This window comes from Aplidium turbinatum, chromosome 3 (assembly GCF_918807975.1).
Source record: "Aplidium turbinatum chromosome 3, kaAplTurb1.1, whole genome shotgun sequence".
NCBI lineage: Eukaryota > Metazoa > Chordata > Ascidiacea > Aplousobranchia > Polyclinidae > Aplidium > Aplidium turbinatum.
The window spans coordinates 21,182,741-21,197,468 of NC_137474.1; the positions used below are offsets into that span (position 1 = coordinate 21,182,741).

Below are 14,728 nucleotides of genomic sequence, written 5' to 3' on the forward strand. Positions count from 1 at the left end.
TGTCCCATGCTGTGTACTGGGGTTGGTCAGTTGTTGTCATTGACATGGCTCTTCTAACAACATTTGTTGAATGGAGCCATATGAGAAGGAGAATGGGTTACTGCCCATTCTACAACCCCACTTCACCATTGCAGATGTAGTGCAACCAACTCTAGATAGTAGGTGGTTTAAGGATTTTTCATTTTCCTAAAGCATTTCCTCGTGGGAAAGTGATTCAGATGTTCTGATTTCTATGTCTGTAAAGGCAGGCTTGTGCTTTCACTAAAGCTAGTCGTGCTATGGCGAGAAGATTTTTCTTGACTACCGTATCACTGTTTTTTACTGCCATTTGTCCGAAAGAGTATTATCTGTTATGTTTGGCATATATTGTTTTTCGTTGTGACAGTCAGAAATAAAAACAAACTGAACTGATTTACATGGATTATTTTGTGTTCTTTACATTTATCATTCACACAAAAAACTTGTTTTTCAAGAGCCTCAAACAACAGCGAGGAGATGATTTCGCTGCAGCAAAGAAGTCACAAGTGATAGAGGAAGAGAACTGGAGAAAAACAGCAGTTTTCTGCAGCAATTGATGAAGAAATTGACTCCTTTCGAACCAGCTGCACCTGGTACATCTGAATGTGACAATGCCCCGGTATCCAGTGATGATCCTGCTCTGTGATCTTTTTCTGTGAACATGTTAGAAAATATTCGCAAAGGCAGTAACTCTTGTGATGTTTCTGTCCGCATTTTTACCCAACCAAAATTAAATTTGGATGCCAACTCACTGTGCTCTTTGATTGGGACCATGCCACGCTTACTGAGTCTAGCCTTGCTTCACACTTGACCATAGATGAACTAAAGGGTTTGATAAACACAAAATTTGAATGCCCTCATTTTCCTGCCCATACTCAGGCTGTGCAGCGTCTCATTTGGGAAGTCACTAACGACTGTGGAAGTGTTGCTGGCCTTCAACGACTGGATGGTTTCATTCGGGCGAGAATTGCTTCGCGTAGAGTCTTGCCGAAAGCAGACACGAAATCTGACTTATAATGTTTTGATATTCACCATTGTTTCTTGTTCATTGGCTGTATTCTTCATACGTTTGTGCACGTTTTACAAGCACATATAAAGTTGGTTGGTTGATGTGTAAGCTACCATTGGAGAGTTGCAGTTACTATATCTGTCAAAAAACAAATGTAAATCGGCGAAAACAATCGAATATTAATGCAGTGCGTTGTGTGATTATGTAATACATATTACTACAACAAAACCAAAGTGTTATCTTATGCACAGTGCATTCCTACTCTTGCCATAGAAGTGAAAAAGGCTTTAATATCATCAGTTTTTGCTGACCAAGCAAAAATAGGGTTGCCAGGTGATTGTTTAATATCTTACCGTACACCGCCAGCCTTTACCTAAAAGGGCAACTAGCAGTGACATCATATGTAATTGTTGTTGTGGTTGTTAAAGTTGGAAATTTTTACAATTTAAAAAAAATAAACAAAGTTTTTTCTTCAAAAAATTTGTACCTGGCAACTCTGTGCTGGCAACAAATGCCAAGGACAAAATCGACTACATGTTTAAGGTTACTGAATATTTTTGCGTGAAATTTTACAGAAATACTCTACATAGCAATAGTCACCCTGTGTGATAATTCGATTTTTGATTTTTCAAAATTTTTTGATTTTCACATCGCCTTATTACACAGTATAGCAGTGTAATATTGAACAGCCAGCGCTGTCACTGCAGAGCATAGTATTCTGTGGGAGCGGATAAACCACCACGTCAGCTATTTCAAAAAGATGTGCATGATAATGTGGTACCGACTCAAGGAGACTCGGCCCATCAACATTTTTTACCAATAACACCTTACAAGCACTCGAGAGATACTGCAGCCAATGTATCCGCTCACAAAATACGTCACATTAGCATCGGAGAGGTCATTCACAATAACCGCAGAAAACAAAAAGTAAACCATCAAACATCTGTAGACGGAACAGTTGACACCGAAACGTCAAAGCCGAGTGGAAAAGCATCACGGGTTGTGAACTTGTGAGGTTACCTGCTGCAAGAAAATCATGTTGCTGCAACAAACTAAGAGTGCGAATTTTCTTTCAGCTTCCAGAACTTGTTTTATAAACATGAAAAAATTACCACCATTGGCTTGCTGATACCACCCACGGAATGGCCCGTTTCGGTGAGTCCGATTCGGTTAGTCCGATTCGGTGAGTCCGATCCCTTAACGGGGGATTTTTTCATTTTTTTTTTTAATTATTGGGTACCGTAGCCTAACTATCATTGCCGTTTTAGGGTTAGGGGTTAGGAGTTAAGGTTAGGGGTTAGAAGTTAGGAACTCACCGAATCAGACTCACCGAATCGGACTCACCGAATAGTAGCAGACCCACCACCCAAACCGTCCTTCTATTGAATTGGACAAAAAATTTCCAGTGAGAACATAGGTGAAATGATGGTTGGTTATCAATGTTGCGCTAACTCTGGAACCGCACCCATGGTCTAAATGCATGCAGTAAATGTCTGTGAAGTGAGCCCAGAAAGGTTTCTTTTTTTCCAAAGTATAAACAGATCTCTAGCTTTTCCCAAGAAGGTCAAACTCGGTTGTTGTTTGATTCCATCAGCTTTAATTGGAGAACACATCTCATCTCTTTTTCGAAAAGCTGAAAAAATGCAATGCACATTAGTAATTTCTGAGTAGTGAACTACTGTACACCCAACACATTGGTACACAACATACAATTTAGACCTACTATCCTCGCCAGAACGAACCTTTTTTGTCTCGAATCAAAGTCAGAAGACAGTGAATAAATGAGAAAAAAAAATTATTTGCTGGGCCGTAATAAGTATTATATTGTTGCAGGCGCGGATTTATGGGGGGGGCCAAGCACCCGGGCCCCCCCCCCGAAATTTTGTGAGAAATTGTTGAATGGTTTGATATGCTTCTAAACAGCTGATATTAGTCCCACAGCGGAATTAACTTATCTCGGAGGGGGAGGGGGAATTATTTTTGTTATTATTAAGGTTGAAATTATCCATCGATTATGATATACATTTTAATAGCAACATTTGTTGGAGCTGGTCAGCTGGCTCAGCTGAAACCAACGCTGAGCCAAATGACATCAGTTGAACCAATCTGAAACCTGAATTGTTTTATAGTTTTTAGTCTTCATCATAATTTCAATCAATTACCGTAGGCTATATATCTGCAAACATATAAATATCCAATTGGTCATGGACACTGCATACAGGGTTTTAAACCAGATTTCAAGTTTACTTTGCATGCTTAGCAATTTTTATTCCAGCAAAATTTATTCATGAACATGGCTGTTTTAATGTCTATTTTATAGCATATCGTATATGTCGTAGTATCATTGTTCACAGTGGCGTAGCCAAAGGGGGGGGGGGGGGGGGGGTTACAACCCCCCCCCCTTTTGGCATGCGTGTGACGTCACGATATTGAGAATGATGCTTTCAGTCTCTATATCTCTAAAACAAAGTTTGCCTAATTTTAAGCGAAACTGCATTAAAAGAGCGAGTTTTGCCAATAACAAACATTCAAATATCTCTGCCAGGAATTAGCAACAAGAAAACATAGAGACTTAGCTTTATTACCAAAAAAATGCCGAAGAAAACATGATCTTACCTTTTGCTATGCCACCGGACAGCACCATTTTACAGGAATATTTAACCCATATTTTTGTTGAATATGCTCTTAGAATGCACCAAATTCAAAGTAATTTTTCAAAATTTTCTGGGGGAGGCCCTTCTCCGCTGGGTGTCTCCTTTGGCAAACACGCCATGGGCTTTGCCCGCCGGCAGTCAAAACCCCCAAAATTCCTGGCAACGCCACTGATTGTTCATATCTGTTTTTTCTTTTTCTTTCTTTTTAATTCATTTTCAAATTTTCTGGCCCCTCCCAAAAAAAACTCCTAGATCCGCGCCTGTACTGTTGTCACTCTACACAATTTCAACCTAATTAAATAAATTTAACAACCAAACTAAAGCCATTCTTTTGATCTTATTCTTACCTTTTGTAGGTGTTGTAACAGACATGATTTTCCACACATTGCAATTAAATTTATGAAACAAGCACCATCTTTTTTTCATTTCTTTATCTTTCAGAAATCAAAACATTGGTACTTTCACTACAGTCTTGCAAGACTTGTACCCACTTTTACAGCTTGTTACACAACACACAAACCCCATTTCACAAATATAGATTATTAAAGCACTGAATTTATCACAATAAAACCTAAATGAAAGACCAGATTAAAACCTTGGATTGCTACTAAAATTTAACATAATTGATTAAGATTGAATCTTTATCCTCGGACTGGGAAAGCTTCTTGCAGAGCTTAATTCTGGCAGTTTCGCATACTTGTAGAGGCTTTGAATCACTGACGCAGGCCCGGTCACCGAGATTGACAGAGTGAAGTTTCCGATTGTTGAAGTCTTGTTGCCAGGGAATTATTCCATCCATTAGATGCCACTGAATGGAGAGCAGTCCTTAACATGCGTTGCTCAAGTGCACACCCCGAGAGTCGAACCAGCACCGCTGTTGATCTTGAAGTTTCTTCATTCCAGAAGTGACGCGCTAACCAATTGAGCTATCGGGGCGAACATATGTATAGTATACTTTTGTTTATAAATAACTTTCTGGACTACTAACAAGCTAGCCCTTTAGTTAGCCTATACTGATGTACGGTACTTCATGTTATAGCATAGGCCTACAGCTATATCCGTACAGAGCCACTTTAGGGGTAAAAATGTGTGCAATTTTAATGAAAGTGCCCAAATACCAAAACAGCCATCGACTGAGTTTAAGAATATATAGGCCTAGCGTATATTACAACTACGGCTACTGTGAAACTGGCCAACTCTGCACTTTACGTTCACTCTGTCTGTTATGCAATAGACTACTAAGACCTTCGTCCTTTAGAATAAAAAAATAACTATGGTCAGTATGATATTAACAAAGTATCATATGGTACCGTGAAACCTTACAACTTTGCCCAGATATCATGAGTTAGCTGACAATTATTTGTTGTAAATTTTGTTGTAAAGGAGGTAATTCTTGTTGCAATGGCTTATCTGGTTTGCAAAGACATGTGCTAAAGCATGCAACAACTTAAATTATCAGAAGTAATCTTTTTCATAATTTTTTTTTTGTTTTATTTTGCTGGGCAAAGTTGTCCCCAAAGTGGCAACTTTGCCCACAGCTAGTTTTTTGGCTATATTTTACACATTTAGTTGTGGATCAAGCAATTTTAACATGGTATCATTCAACTTTGCCCACAAGCAGTGTTTTTAAAATTAACTTACAGTAGAAAAATAACTTTCTGCCCAATTGGTAGGGACTTTATACAATTGGTTACCCTCATGGTCGCGATTAGCCACACCAGGCTTAACGATTATATATTGAAATCAACTTGTTTATTGAATAGAAATTCCTAATATAAACAGCAAAGAAATATGAACAACTACTGAATGACAGTATCATCAATCATGCACCTTTCTGTGACACAGCGGCAACAGTGGATGTTACAAAAATGAATTTTTGGATACCAACAGCAAAACGATTACAGTACATGTTTTACAGTTTGTGACAAATTACACAGAAAAGAAAATATTGTTTCGTTGATCAACGATTGGTTCTGGAAGAACGCGAGATATTGCATCAAAGTCCACAAAGGTCTGATCCTCATTCAAGGGCCATGAGTACTTGTCACAAGACAAATTGTATGGGGGCATTAAGAATTTGACTTCATAAAGTGAATTGGAAACTTTTCTTGTGATTTGGCCCGCATACAATTTGCTAATCATTCTTTATTACAAAAATACATGGAAAATCAGCAGAGCCCTATTGGCATATGCATTTCGCTCTAACTATAGAGCATCATTAGTGCCTTATTCAAATAGAATCTATTTGTTTAAATAAAAGTTTCTATTAGAATAAGGCACTAATGATGCTCTATAGTTAGAGCGAAATGCATATGCCAATAAGGCTCTGCTGATTTTCCATGTATTTTTTGCAATAAAGAATGATTAATTGATACTTGATGGAGAATCGCTGGCCTGCTGCTTCTTAGTCAGGAGATCCCCTAGCCTATCCTTAATGGAAATCAATATACAATTTGCTATTGTCACCCGTTGTGTTTTGGGAGGTTGAACCAATATTAAATTCCACCACTGTCCACTACCCAATTAGACACCATTAATTCATCTTTGTTTGGTTTTGAAAGAGCTGCTGTTGTTTCCATGTCGGCATTGATATAGATTCCCATATTTTTTCTGCACAACGTCGTCAGATGTCATATACAGTAGTGCCAAAATGTGGTGATTTGGAACGTCAACCTGGTAGACAGCACTAGTGATGGAGCAAGCTGTAGCCCTGGAGCCAGAGCTGTGTGCAAGCTTATCCTAAAAATTATAACTAAACAACAGAGAAAAAATCATAGCCATCAATCCAGCTGATTTAAAAACTGCTAGCAATTAGAGATTTAGCTGAATGAGGTATCACCTCATGGCTCATATTCATGATGCTATTTTAATCAATCACAGCAATGTGTCTCTTAGTGACCTGTAATCAAGTTCATGACCTTACGTACAAACTTTATAAAAGTTATATGCAAGAAATAGGCAGTTTGTGTTCGCTGGAGTGATCATGAGGAGTGGGCAAAGTTGTACCCAAAGCACAAAATAAGGGGTCACAACCACTAAAATGCCCAAAAAAATATCAAACTTCTTTAAATTGAATAAAAACTCATTTGCACATACTCATGAATAAATATAGAAGCTTTCCATATGGAAAACACTCTGCATGGGTAAATGACCTTTGACCCCCATGTGAAATTTCCGACACATAATTTTTGCATTTTTTTCTCTTGTATTTTCATTTGGAATTAACTTAATGAAAATAATCTTAAAAAGTTATTTTTTTCTGCTGAAACAATTGATAAAACATTCATATTGAACAATATCATCCATTAAACAAAACCACTAAATCATGAAATCCGTATTGTGGTCGGATATACAAGTCACAAATTTTGGGCAAAGTTGTCCACCCGGGCAAAGTTGTAAGGTTTCACGGTATTAGCTAGTATTAAGCTAACAAAGTATATATTCAAAACGGATGAGCAGAGCTGCATGTCAATTTTCTCTTAAACAAGGTCTTTCCATAATATATATATATATATAATTTCTTATTCCTAAACTGAAGAAATGTTTCATAAAGGAGTAATTGAAAGTTTTTAACATTTTTAATCAAGTAGGCTAAACAATTCTTCAGGTGGGCATGAAGTAGCAAAAAGTGTAGGCCTATTCAGTATGTTTACAGGTTTTTGCAATTTCTATTTTGGGCAGATGCACAAAGGTTTACAAATGATTTCATGTCTGTGGGTACAAATACTGCTATACTGTTTTGGAGTTGTAGAGCTCTTACAAACAACAAATTAACATAACCTACTTTATCAGATTGTGCTAGTTTTGTAGTTTCCCAAACATTGCTTAATTAGTACATACATTTTTGCCAAAATTAATGACTTTGTTGATGATAGAGCCCTGGGCAACTGCTTCACCTGCCTATGGCCTAGCACAATTTAATATGCACAAAGCTACATTGGATTAGTCAATGATACTAGTCAGTGTATGGATGGTGTGATGCATTGAAATTAACCCATACTCTTACTACTAGCTCTTGTTCTGACAAATTAACTCTTGAAAGCTCTCACTACAATGACAAGGCTACCGGTACATTATCCAATGTACGGTACAATAGGCCCACAAACTAATCATTTGTACAAAAAGTATCCTCAGACCTCAGTCATGTTTTTAATACAAAAAAGAAACCATAATAATCTCAGAACTGCCTGTTTTGTTTCTTATTATTCCACTTTGCACAGAAAACAACACTGATCACACAAATTTGCTTCAATGGACAATACAAAATACCGTAATGTTTTATAAACCTAGTCTAAATCCACTTGTAAAGTATTTAGATGTGTATTTGCAGATAGCCCACAGAAAACCAGCATGCAAAAGACGTTCATTAGCTTTTCTGTCCCTGTTGCACAACTAAACTTCATTACTAACTACTAACTAGTCTTCAACGTGCAGCCCAACCACCAACAGGCTTGTTTAAACTTTGAATGCTTGCCAAACAGTGACACTACTGTGCGCAGAAGTGCTGTCGCGAGGTCACGTGATTTCATATCCCGGTACTCACTATATCCCCGGAATAAGGTCTCATAAGGTAGACATGTTTTTATCGACAAACTAGTCTGTAGTTAACTATCTAGAATTGACTTATTTGAATGTAAATAGTCTCACCCTGGATATTGAAAATACATATGAAAATATGCTGAATCAGACTGGACTGTATTCATTCGATTGAAAACCTGCTTAGGAGTGAGAGCCTTAACAAAAGATAGAATCAATATAATTAACAATATAAAAACATTTCATTTGTCTGGTGATTAAATAGGTAAAGGACACAGTTCCTCAAGGAGGATATGAGCTCTCAAAATGGAGAACACTCTAATGGTTCAGGAGAAAAAACTGTAGTTAGACTTAATGGTGAAATTCCTTCGGAAAGGCAGTTAAGGGAACTAAACAGAAGTTTTAACAAAACTGTAAATGAATTTTCAAAATTAATGTTACCCCCAATTGACATGATGAAATTAAAAGAAAAATTCACTGAAGTAACTGGAAGTTTCGATGTGTTGTACTGTTCTACCAGTGGCGTAGCCAGAAAAAAAATTTGGGAGGGGCCAAATATTTGATGAACTGAAGAGAACGACAAAGTGTTTGATTTAAGACATCGCCACCTGATGTGCAGTAGCGTATCCTGGTGGCTTGAGCAAGGGGAAGCAATGAAACTGGTGGGGTTAGAGCGTGCCGAAGGCACGCGTTTTCTAGGGGGGTCCGGGGGCATGCACCCCCGGAAAATTTTTGCAAAACTACACTTAAATAATGGATTATAGCGCTTTCTGGAAATACTTTTAGGGTAATATTTGGTATAAAATTTATTAGCAGATAAACAGCTATTAACTTATTAAAGGTAGCTCTTATACACACAAACGGGCAAAATTTGCGGCTAAAATTAGAGAATACCAAAAACTCAGCTACACAAAAACCCAACAGAGTAAGCCATTCTGAAATTGTTTCCACAGATTAGTTAAAAGAAACGTAAATCGAGTAAATTTTGCGCGATTTACGATTTGCAAAATTTATTGGTGTCTTTCTGTGTGTCTAAAACAAGTCCTTGGGGTGTTAATAGCCAGATGTCTTGGAAGACGTTATAAATTTCTACAAATTTTATTATATTTTCAACAAAGGGCTCAACTTCGGAATCCAAACTTTGAAAATTTGGGGGGCCATGGCCCCTTTCGCCCCCTCTGGCTACGCCTATGTGTTTTACTGATGCTTTTATTAAAAGTTTATCCACTGACAACAATGAAGATAAAATTGAAGATTATACTGATAAACTGACTGCTATGAATACTCAGTATGTAATGGTAAAAACCAACTATGTTAACATTGAAGAACAAGCAATTGAAGCCAAAGGAGTATTAGAATCTCATTTAAGACAAACGTCTTAAAAAAATTCTTCGAATTGTTCTAGCAGATCTGATGTTACCTCAAATAGTGCAAGCAGCAAGAAATCAAGCAGGTCAATTTTGTCTTTTATTTCATACAAAAAACTATCCCCTAAGCAAATTGCTATGGTTGCAGAAAGCCAGGACGAATCAGCAAAAATTGATCTACAAAAAGCAGAAATTGAGCTACAAAAAAAAGAACTTGATTTACAGAAAAAGAAATTGGAAGCAAAACTAACAAGAGAGTTAGCTGAACCAACAAATTCTATTGATCCTCTTGCTGCCACTTCCAATGCAGTTAGTATGCCAAACCACGGGGGCAGTACTAAGGTTTCTGAGACAGTTGAAGGGAATTTTGATGATGATGCTGCGCTTCAGCAAAATGTGCTGAAAGCAAATACTACTATCTCTTCACCTGGTCAAAAGGACCTTGATGGTGTTACTCTGAGCCTTGGTGATAGTGGTGATACTTTCAGCAATACAAGAAAAAGCTTCAATCAAAACCAGAGCATTGGTGACCAATACCTTGCTGGCAAAGTGCTCATGGAAAGTGGTGCAAAGGTAGCTTTCAACGGTGATCCCAAGAATTATACTGCATTTTTTCATGGCATGGAAAGGGTTTGTGCAATATATGGTGATCACTGATCAGCATGGCCTAATTTATGATATTTTACAATCAAGATGCTCGGGCAAGGCGGCTGATGCTATCAAATGCTGTGATAGGATTAAAGTTCCCAAACTTGCTCAACAGATTGCATTAAAAAAGCTACACAAATTCTTTGGAAATTCTTGTGCTGTGACGCAAGCTCACATCTCTCACATCACAAGAAATGAGTCTGTGAAATGGACAGTTGACTCTTTTCAGTCCTATTTGAATGAATTAGAGGATGTAAAAACTTTGTTTGAAAACACCTCTAAAATGTCTAGTTTAAACTCACCTGGTGTCTTGAAGAAGATCATTTCGCGTATGCCTAAAAGAAGCAAAGGCAAGCTGGCTGAATCATTATGCGAAGCTGACATCAACATGCCAAGTTTTATCTTGTTGGTAAGCTTTGTTGAAAAACAATTGAATCTTGTATGTCACCTATTGATGCAACCTGATACAGTTGATACCAAAGGCAACAGTCCTAATGCTGATGTTAAGAAAAAATTTCATAAATTTGACAGACAAGAAAATCAATTTCATGTGAAGACATATTCTCAAAGTGTGAGTGGTTTTACTTGTGTTGTAAAAGGGTGTATGGACAAGCATGTAGGCCTACATACCTTGTGGAGATGTGTGAAGTTTAGCAAGCTAAATTGTAAGGACAAATGGTCCATTGCTAAAACTAACAAATGCTGCTATAAATGTTTGAGTTATGGTCATTTAAAGCTTGATTGCAAGTCTGTGTATAGTTGTCGCCAGTGGCGTACGCAGGATTTTCTCAAGGGGGGGCCATGGAGAGTAGCGTAGCCAGGAATTTTGAAAGGGAGGGCTTTGACGACCGGCGGGCGAAGCCCGACGACGTTTTTGCTTAAGACGACACCCAGCTGCGGGGGGTCTGGGGAGCCTCCCCCAGAAAATTTTGAAAAATTACTTTGAATTTGGTGCATTCTGAGAGCATTTTCAACAAAAATGTGGGTATGAATATTCCTGTAAAATGGTGCTGTCAGGTGGCATAGCAAAAGGATAAGATCATGTTTTTTTCGACATTTTTCGGAAATAAAGCTAAGTCTCTATGTTTTCTTGTTGTTAATTCCTGGCTGAGATGTTTAAATGTTTGGTATTGGCAAAACTCGCTCTTTTAATGCAGTTTTGTTTAAAATTAGGCAAGTTTTTTTTAGACTGAAAGCATCATTATTCCCGAGCATAAAGAGACTGAAATCATCATTTCCAATATCGTGACGTCATACGCGTGCCAAAGGGGGGGTTGTAACCCCCTCCCCCCCTTGGCTACGCCACTGGCCATTGATATCCCAGACGTCTTCATGGTATCCCAGTATGGTTTTAGTTTAGACTTTATCCATTTCTCTCACTAATCACTATAATAGGCTTACAGAACGTTATTCTACATTGGCATACCTGGGGTGGGGTAGGTGGATTGGGCCATGTATTTCGTATTGGCTTAGTCTATAAAACAACATTGTTACAGTGATTGCTTTGACAGAGCAATGCAAAACATATTAAATGCCTTAATCTACGTCGTTAACTACTAAACCATTTTTAAGGGGGCGGGACCATGGCCCAATGCCCCCCTGCTTACGCCACTGGTTGTCGCATTTGTGGGAGTGTGGATCATCATTATTTGTTAAAGTGTGTTAAAGATAAAGCAGAACAGGAGAGTCAAAGGCCTGTGCAAAACCTGCAATGTAATAAAAATAATGCTCTGTCTAGTAGCATCAGTGCTAATGATAGAAATGTTGATGTTTATACACACAATGCTTTGCTTGATAACACTAAAAGAGTTTTACCTGTCATTCCTGTTTTTGTGAGATCTCCTGTGACAGGAAAGTCAGTCACGGTGAATTGTCTGCTGGAAAGTGGCTGTGACACAACAATGGCAACAAAAAGGCTAGCGAAAATGTTGGATGTTCAAGAACAAAAATCGGTTAGCATACGTATGTCTACGTCGAATGCGCAAACTCATGAACAAGGATTCACAAATCACAATTGATTTAGATGTAAAAGGTATGAAAAATGATGAAGTGTTTGGAGTTAGGAATGTTTTATGTGTGAATGAGGTAGCTAGGCATAACAATCCCACTACAAAAGAAACCATTGAATTGTCAAAACTATCTCATCTGAAAGGTATAGATTTGCCTTCAATAGAAAGCAAACATGTAGATCTCTTGATTGGTACTGACTATGAAGAATTATTGGACTTGACAGAAGTGCGTCGCAGCAACAAATGCCGGCTAGCTGCAAAATTATCCAAGTTTGGATGGGTTCTGGTTGGACATTCTGGACCAAGGTATGATGAATCATCTAGTTGTGTATCTATTCACTCAAATAATGTTTGTTTGATGCAAAATGACTGCAGTAAAAATGATGAGTCAGCATTTGTATGTAATGGTAATGCTGATTCATGTGAATTGTTACATGCTGAAGTGAAGCAATGGCTAAATGCTGATTTTGAAATTAATCCTCATGATGAAGATACAGCACCATCTGTAAATGACTTAATTTGTGCCAAGCTTTATGATAATTCTGTGAGAAAGGTGGATGGTAGATATTTCTTAGACTTACCACTAAAAACCCCTGTTTTAAATATGCCCAACAATAAAAGTCAGGCTAAAACAAGATTGATGCAACAAAGAAAGCTATTAAAGCGAGATGATAATACAAGGCAATTTTATGTTGACACCATTCAGAAGCTCATAGATACGGACAAAATTGAGAAAGTTGATGTTGAAACTGAATCTAACAATGGACGCATATTTTATATTCCACACTTTGTTACTAGACATGCTAAAAAAGAGACTTGTAGGCTATATGATGGTTCTGCTAAGTTTGGTTCAGTTTCTCTCAATTCTGTCTTACATCAAGGAAAGGATGACCTACAAAGGCTGTGCAATGTTCTATTGAGGTTTAGAAGGTTTCAAGTTGGTTTCTCTTGCGACATACAAGAGATGTTTAGGCTATGCAGTGTGGCATAAACGAAAATGATAGAAACCTGTTAAGAATCTTATGGTTCAAGGATCATGATTTAGATGAAGAGATCATGACCTATCGATTTAAAAGACTGCCCTTTGGTTTAAATTGTAGTATGTCGATGGCTGATTATTGTTTGAAGAAAACTGCTGCTGACAATGAAACTGGGGCATCTACTGATGTGATTGACATTGTTAATAGTGACTTTTATGTTGACGATGGGTTGACATCGTGCAAAACTGTGGAAGATGGCAAGAGAAGTGTTGCAGAGCTAGTTCCATTGCTGAAATCTGAAGGCTTTGAAGTTAGAAAATTTGTGTCCGATACTCCTGAGGTACTGGAGTGTCTTGACTCTTCTCGATTATTATTCAATGTTGAGAATAATAGTCTTTCACTGGATGGAATGCAAGAGCATAAAGTTCTTGGGATACACTGGAATCCCTCTAAGAAAACTTTAGCTCCAAAGGTCAACATTAAACCAAGACCAAACACAAAAAGAGGACTGTGGTCTACAATTGCACAAATATTTGACCCAATAGGGATGTGTGCACCTTATCTACTTACAGGACGTGTGTTGCTGCAGCAGATATGCCAAGTAGTACCTCACTGGGATGATGCTATCCCTGATGAATGAATGAAGCGTTGGAAAAAATGGGTGTCCAGCTTACCGTGTCTGGAACAGTTGGTGATACCACGATGTTATTGGAATGTAGAGGTAGATACCTATGAACTACATACATTCTGTGACAGTTCTGAAAAAGGGTTAGGATGTGTATCCTACCTGAGAATGATTAAATATGACAATTACAAAATTGCCTTTGTAATGGGCAAATCTAAGGTTGTACCAAAAAATACTGTGCATAGCATCCCCAGACTTGAGTTAATTGCTGCTGTGCTTGGAGCCAATATGCATCATCAAATCAAAGAAGCGATTGGCTTGCCTCTTACCAACTGTCGTTTGTATTCTGACTCATGTGTTGTTCTTGAGTGGATAAAAAGCCAGAGCAAAAGGCTAAAGAACTATGTCACGCGCAAAGTTGCTGAAATCAAAAGATTGACACACGATGATCAATGGACATATGTATCAACGACAGACAATGTGGCTGATTTATGTTCTCGTGGCATTGACCCAAAGAAGGCAGACCCTGAGTTTGTGTACCTGAAAGGTCCTATGTTTCTGTATGAACCATTGAGTGACATTGTGTCTGATACTGATTGTGACAATGTACGGGTGCCTAGTGGTTGCGTGAATGATGTTCTAGAGTACAAGAGTGAAGTGGAGAGTGAGTTTGTTTGAAATCATAACGATGCGATAATTTGTGAAAAAGAGAATGTCATTGATTGATTGATTGATTGATTGAATTTTTTATCCTCGGACTGGGAAAGCTTCTTGCAGAGCTTAATCCTGGCAGTTTCGCATACTTGTAGAGGCTTTGAATCACTGACGCAGGCCCGGTCACCGTGATTGACAGAGTGAAGTTTCCGATTGTTGAAGTCTTGT

The 14,728-nt window shown here is 38.0% G+C and overlaps 1 protein-coding gene across 1 annotated transcript; it reads left to right on the forward strand.

Moving 5' to 3' along the window:
- Window positions 1-14,050: 14,050 nt before the first annotated feature.
- Window positions 14,051-14,524, forward strand: LOC145766629 (uncharacterized). The gene has a single exon (XM_082578343.1). The coding sequence runs from the start codon at window positions 14,051-14,053 to the stop codon at window positions 14,522-14,524; it is 474 nt and encodes a 157-aa protein (XP_082434469.1).
- The last annotated feature ends 204 nt before the right edge of the window (window positions 14,525-14,728 follow it).

What these genes read in the sequence shown, in the direction of transcription:
- LOC145766629 (XM_082578343.1), top strand. Translation starts at nt 14,051, where the DNA reads ATGGGCAAATCTAAGGTTGTACCAAAAAATACTGTGCATAGCATCCCC.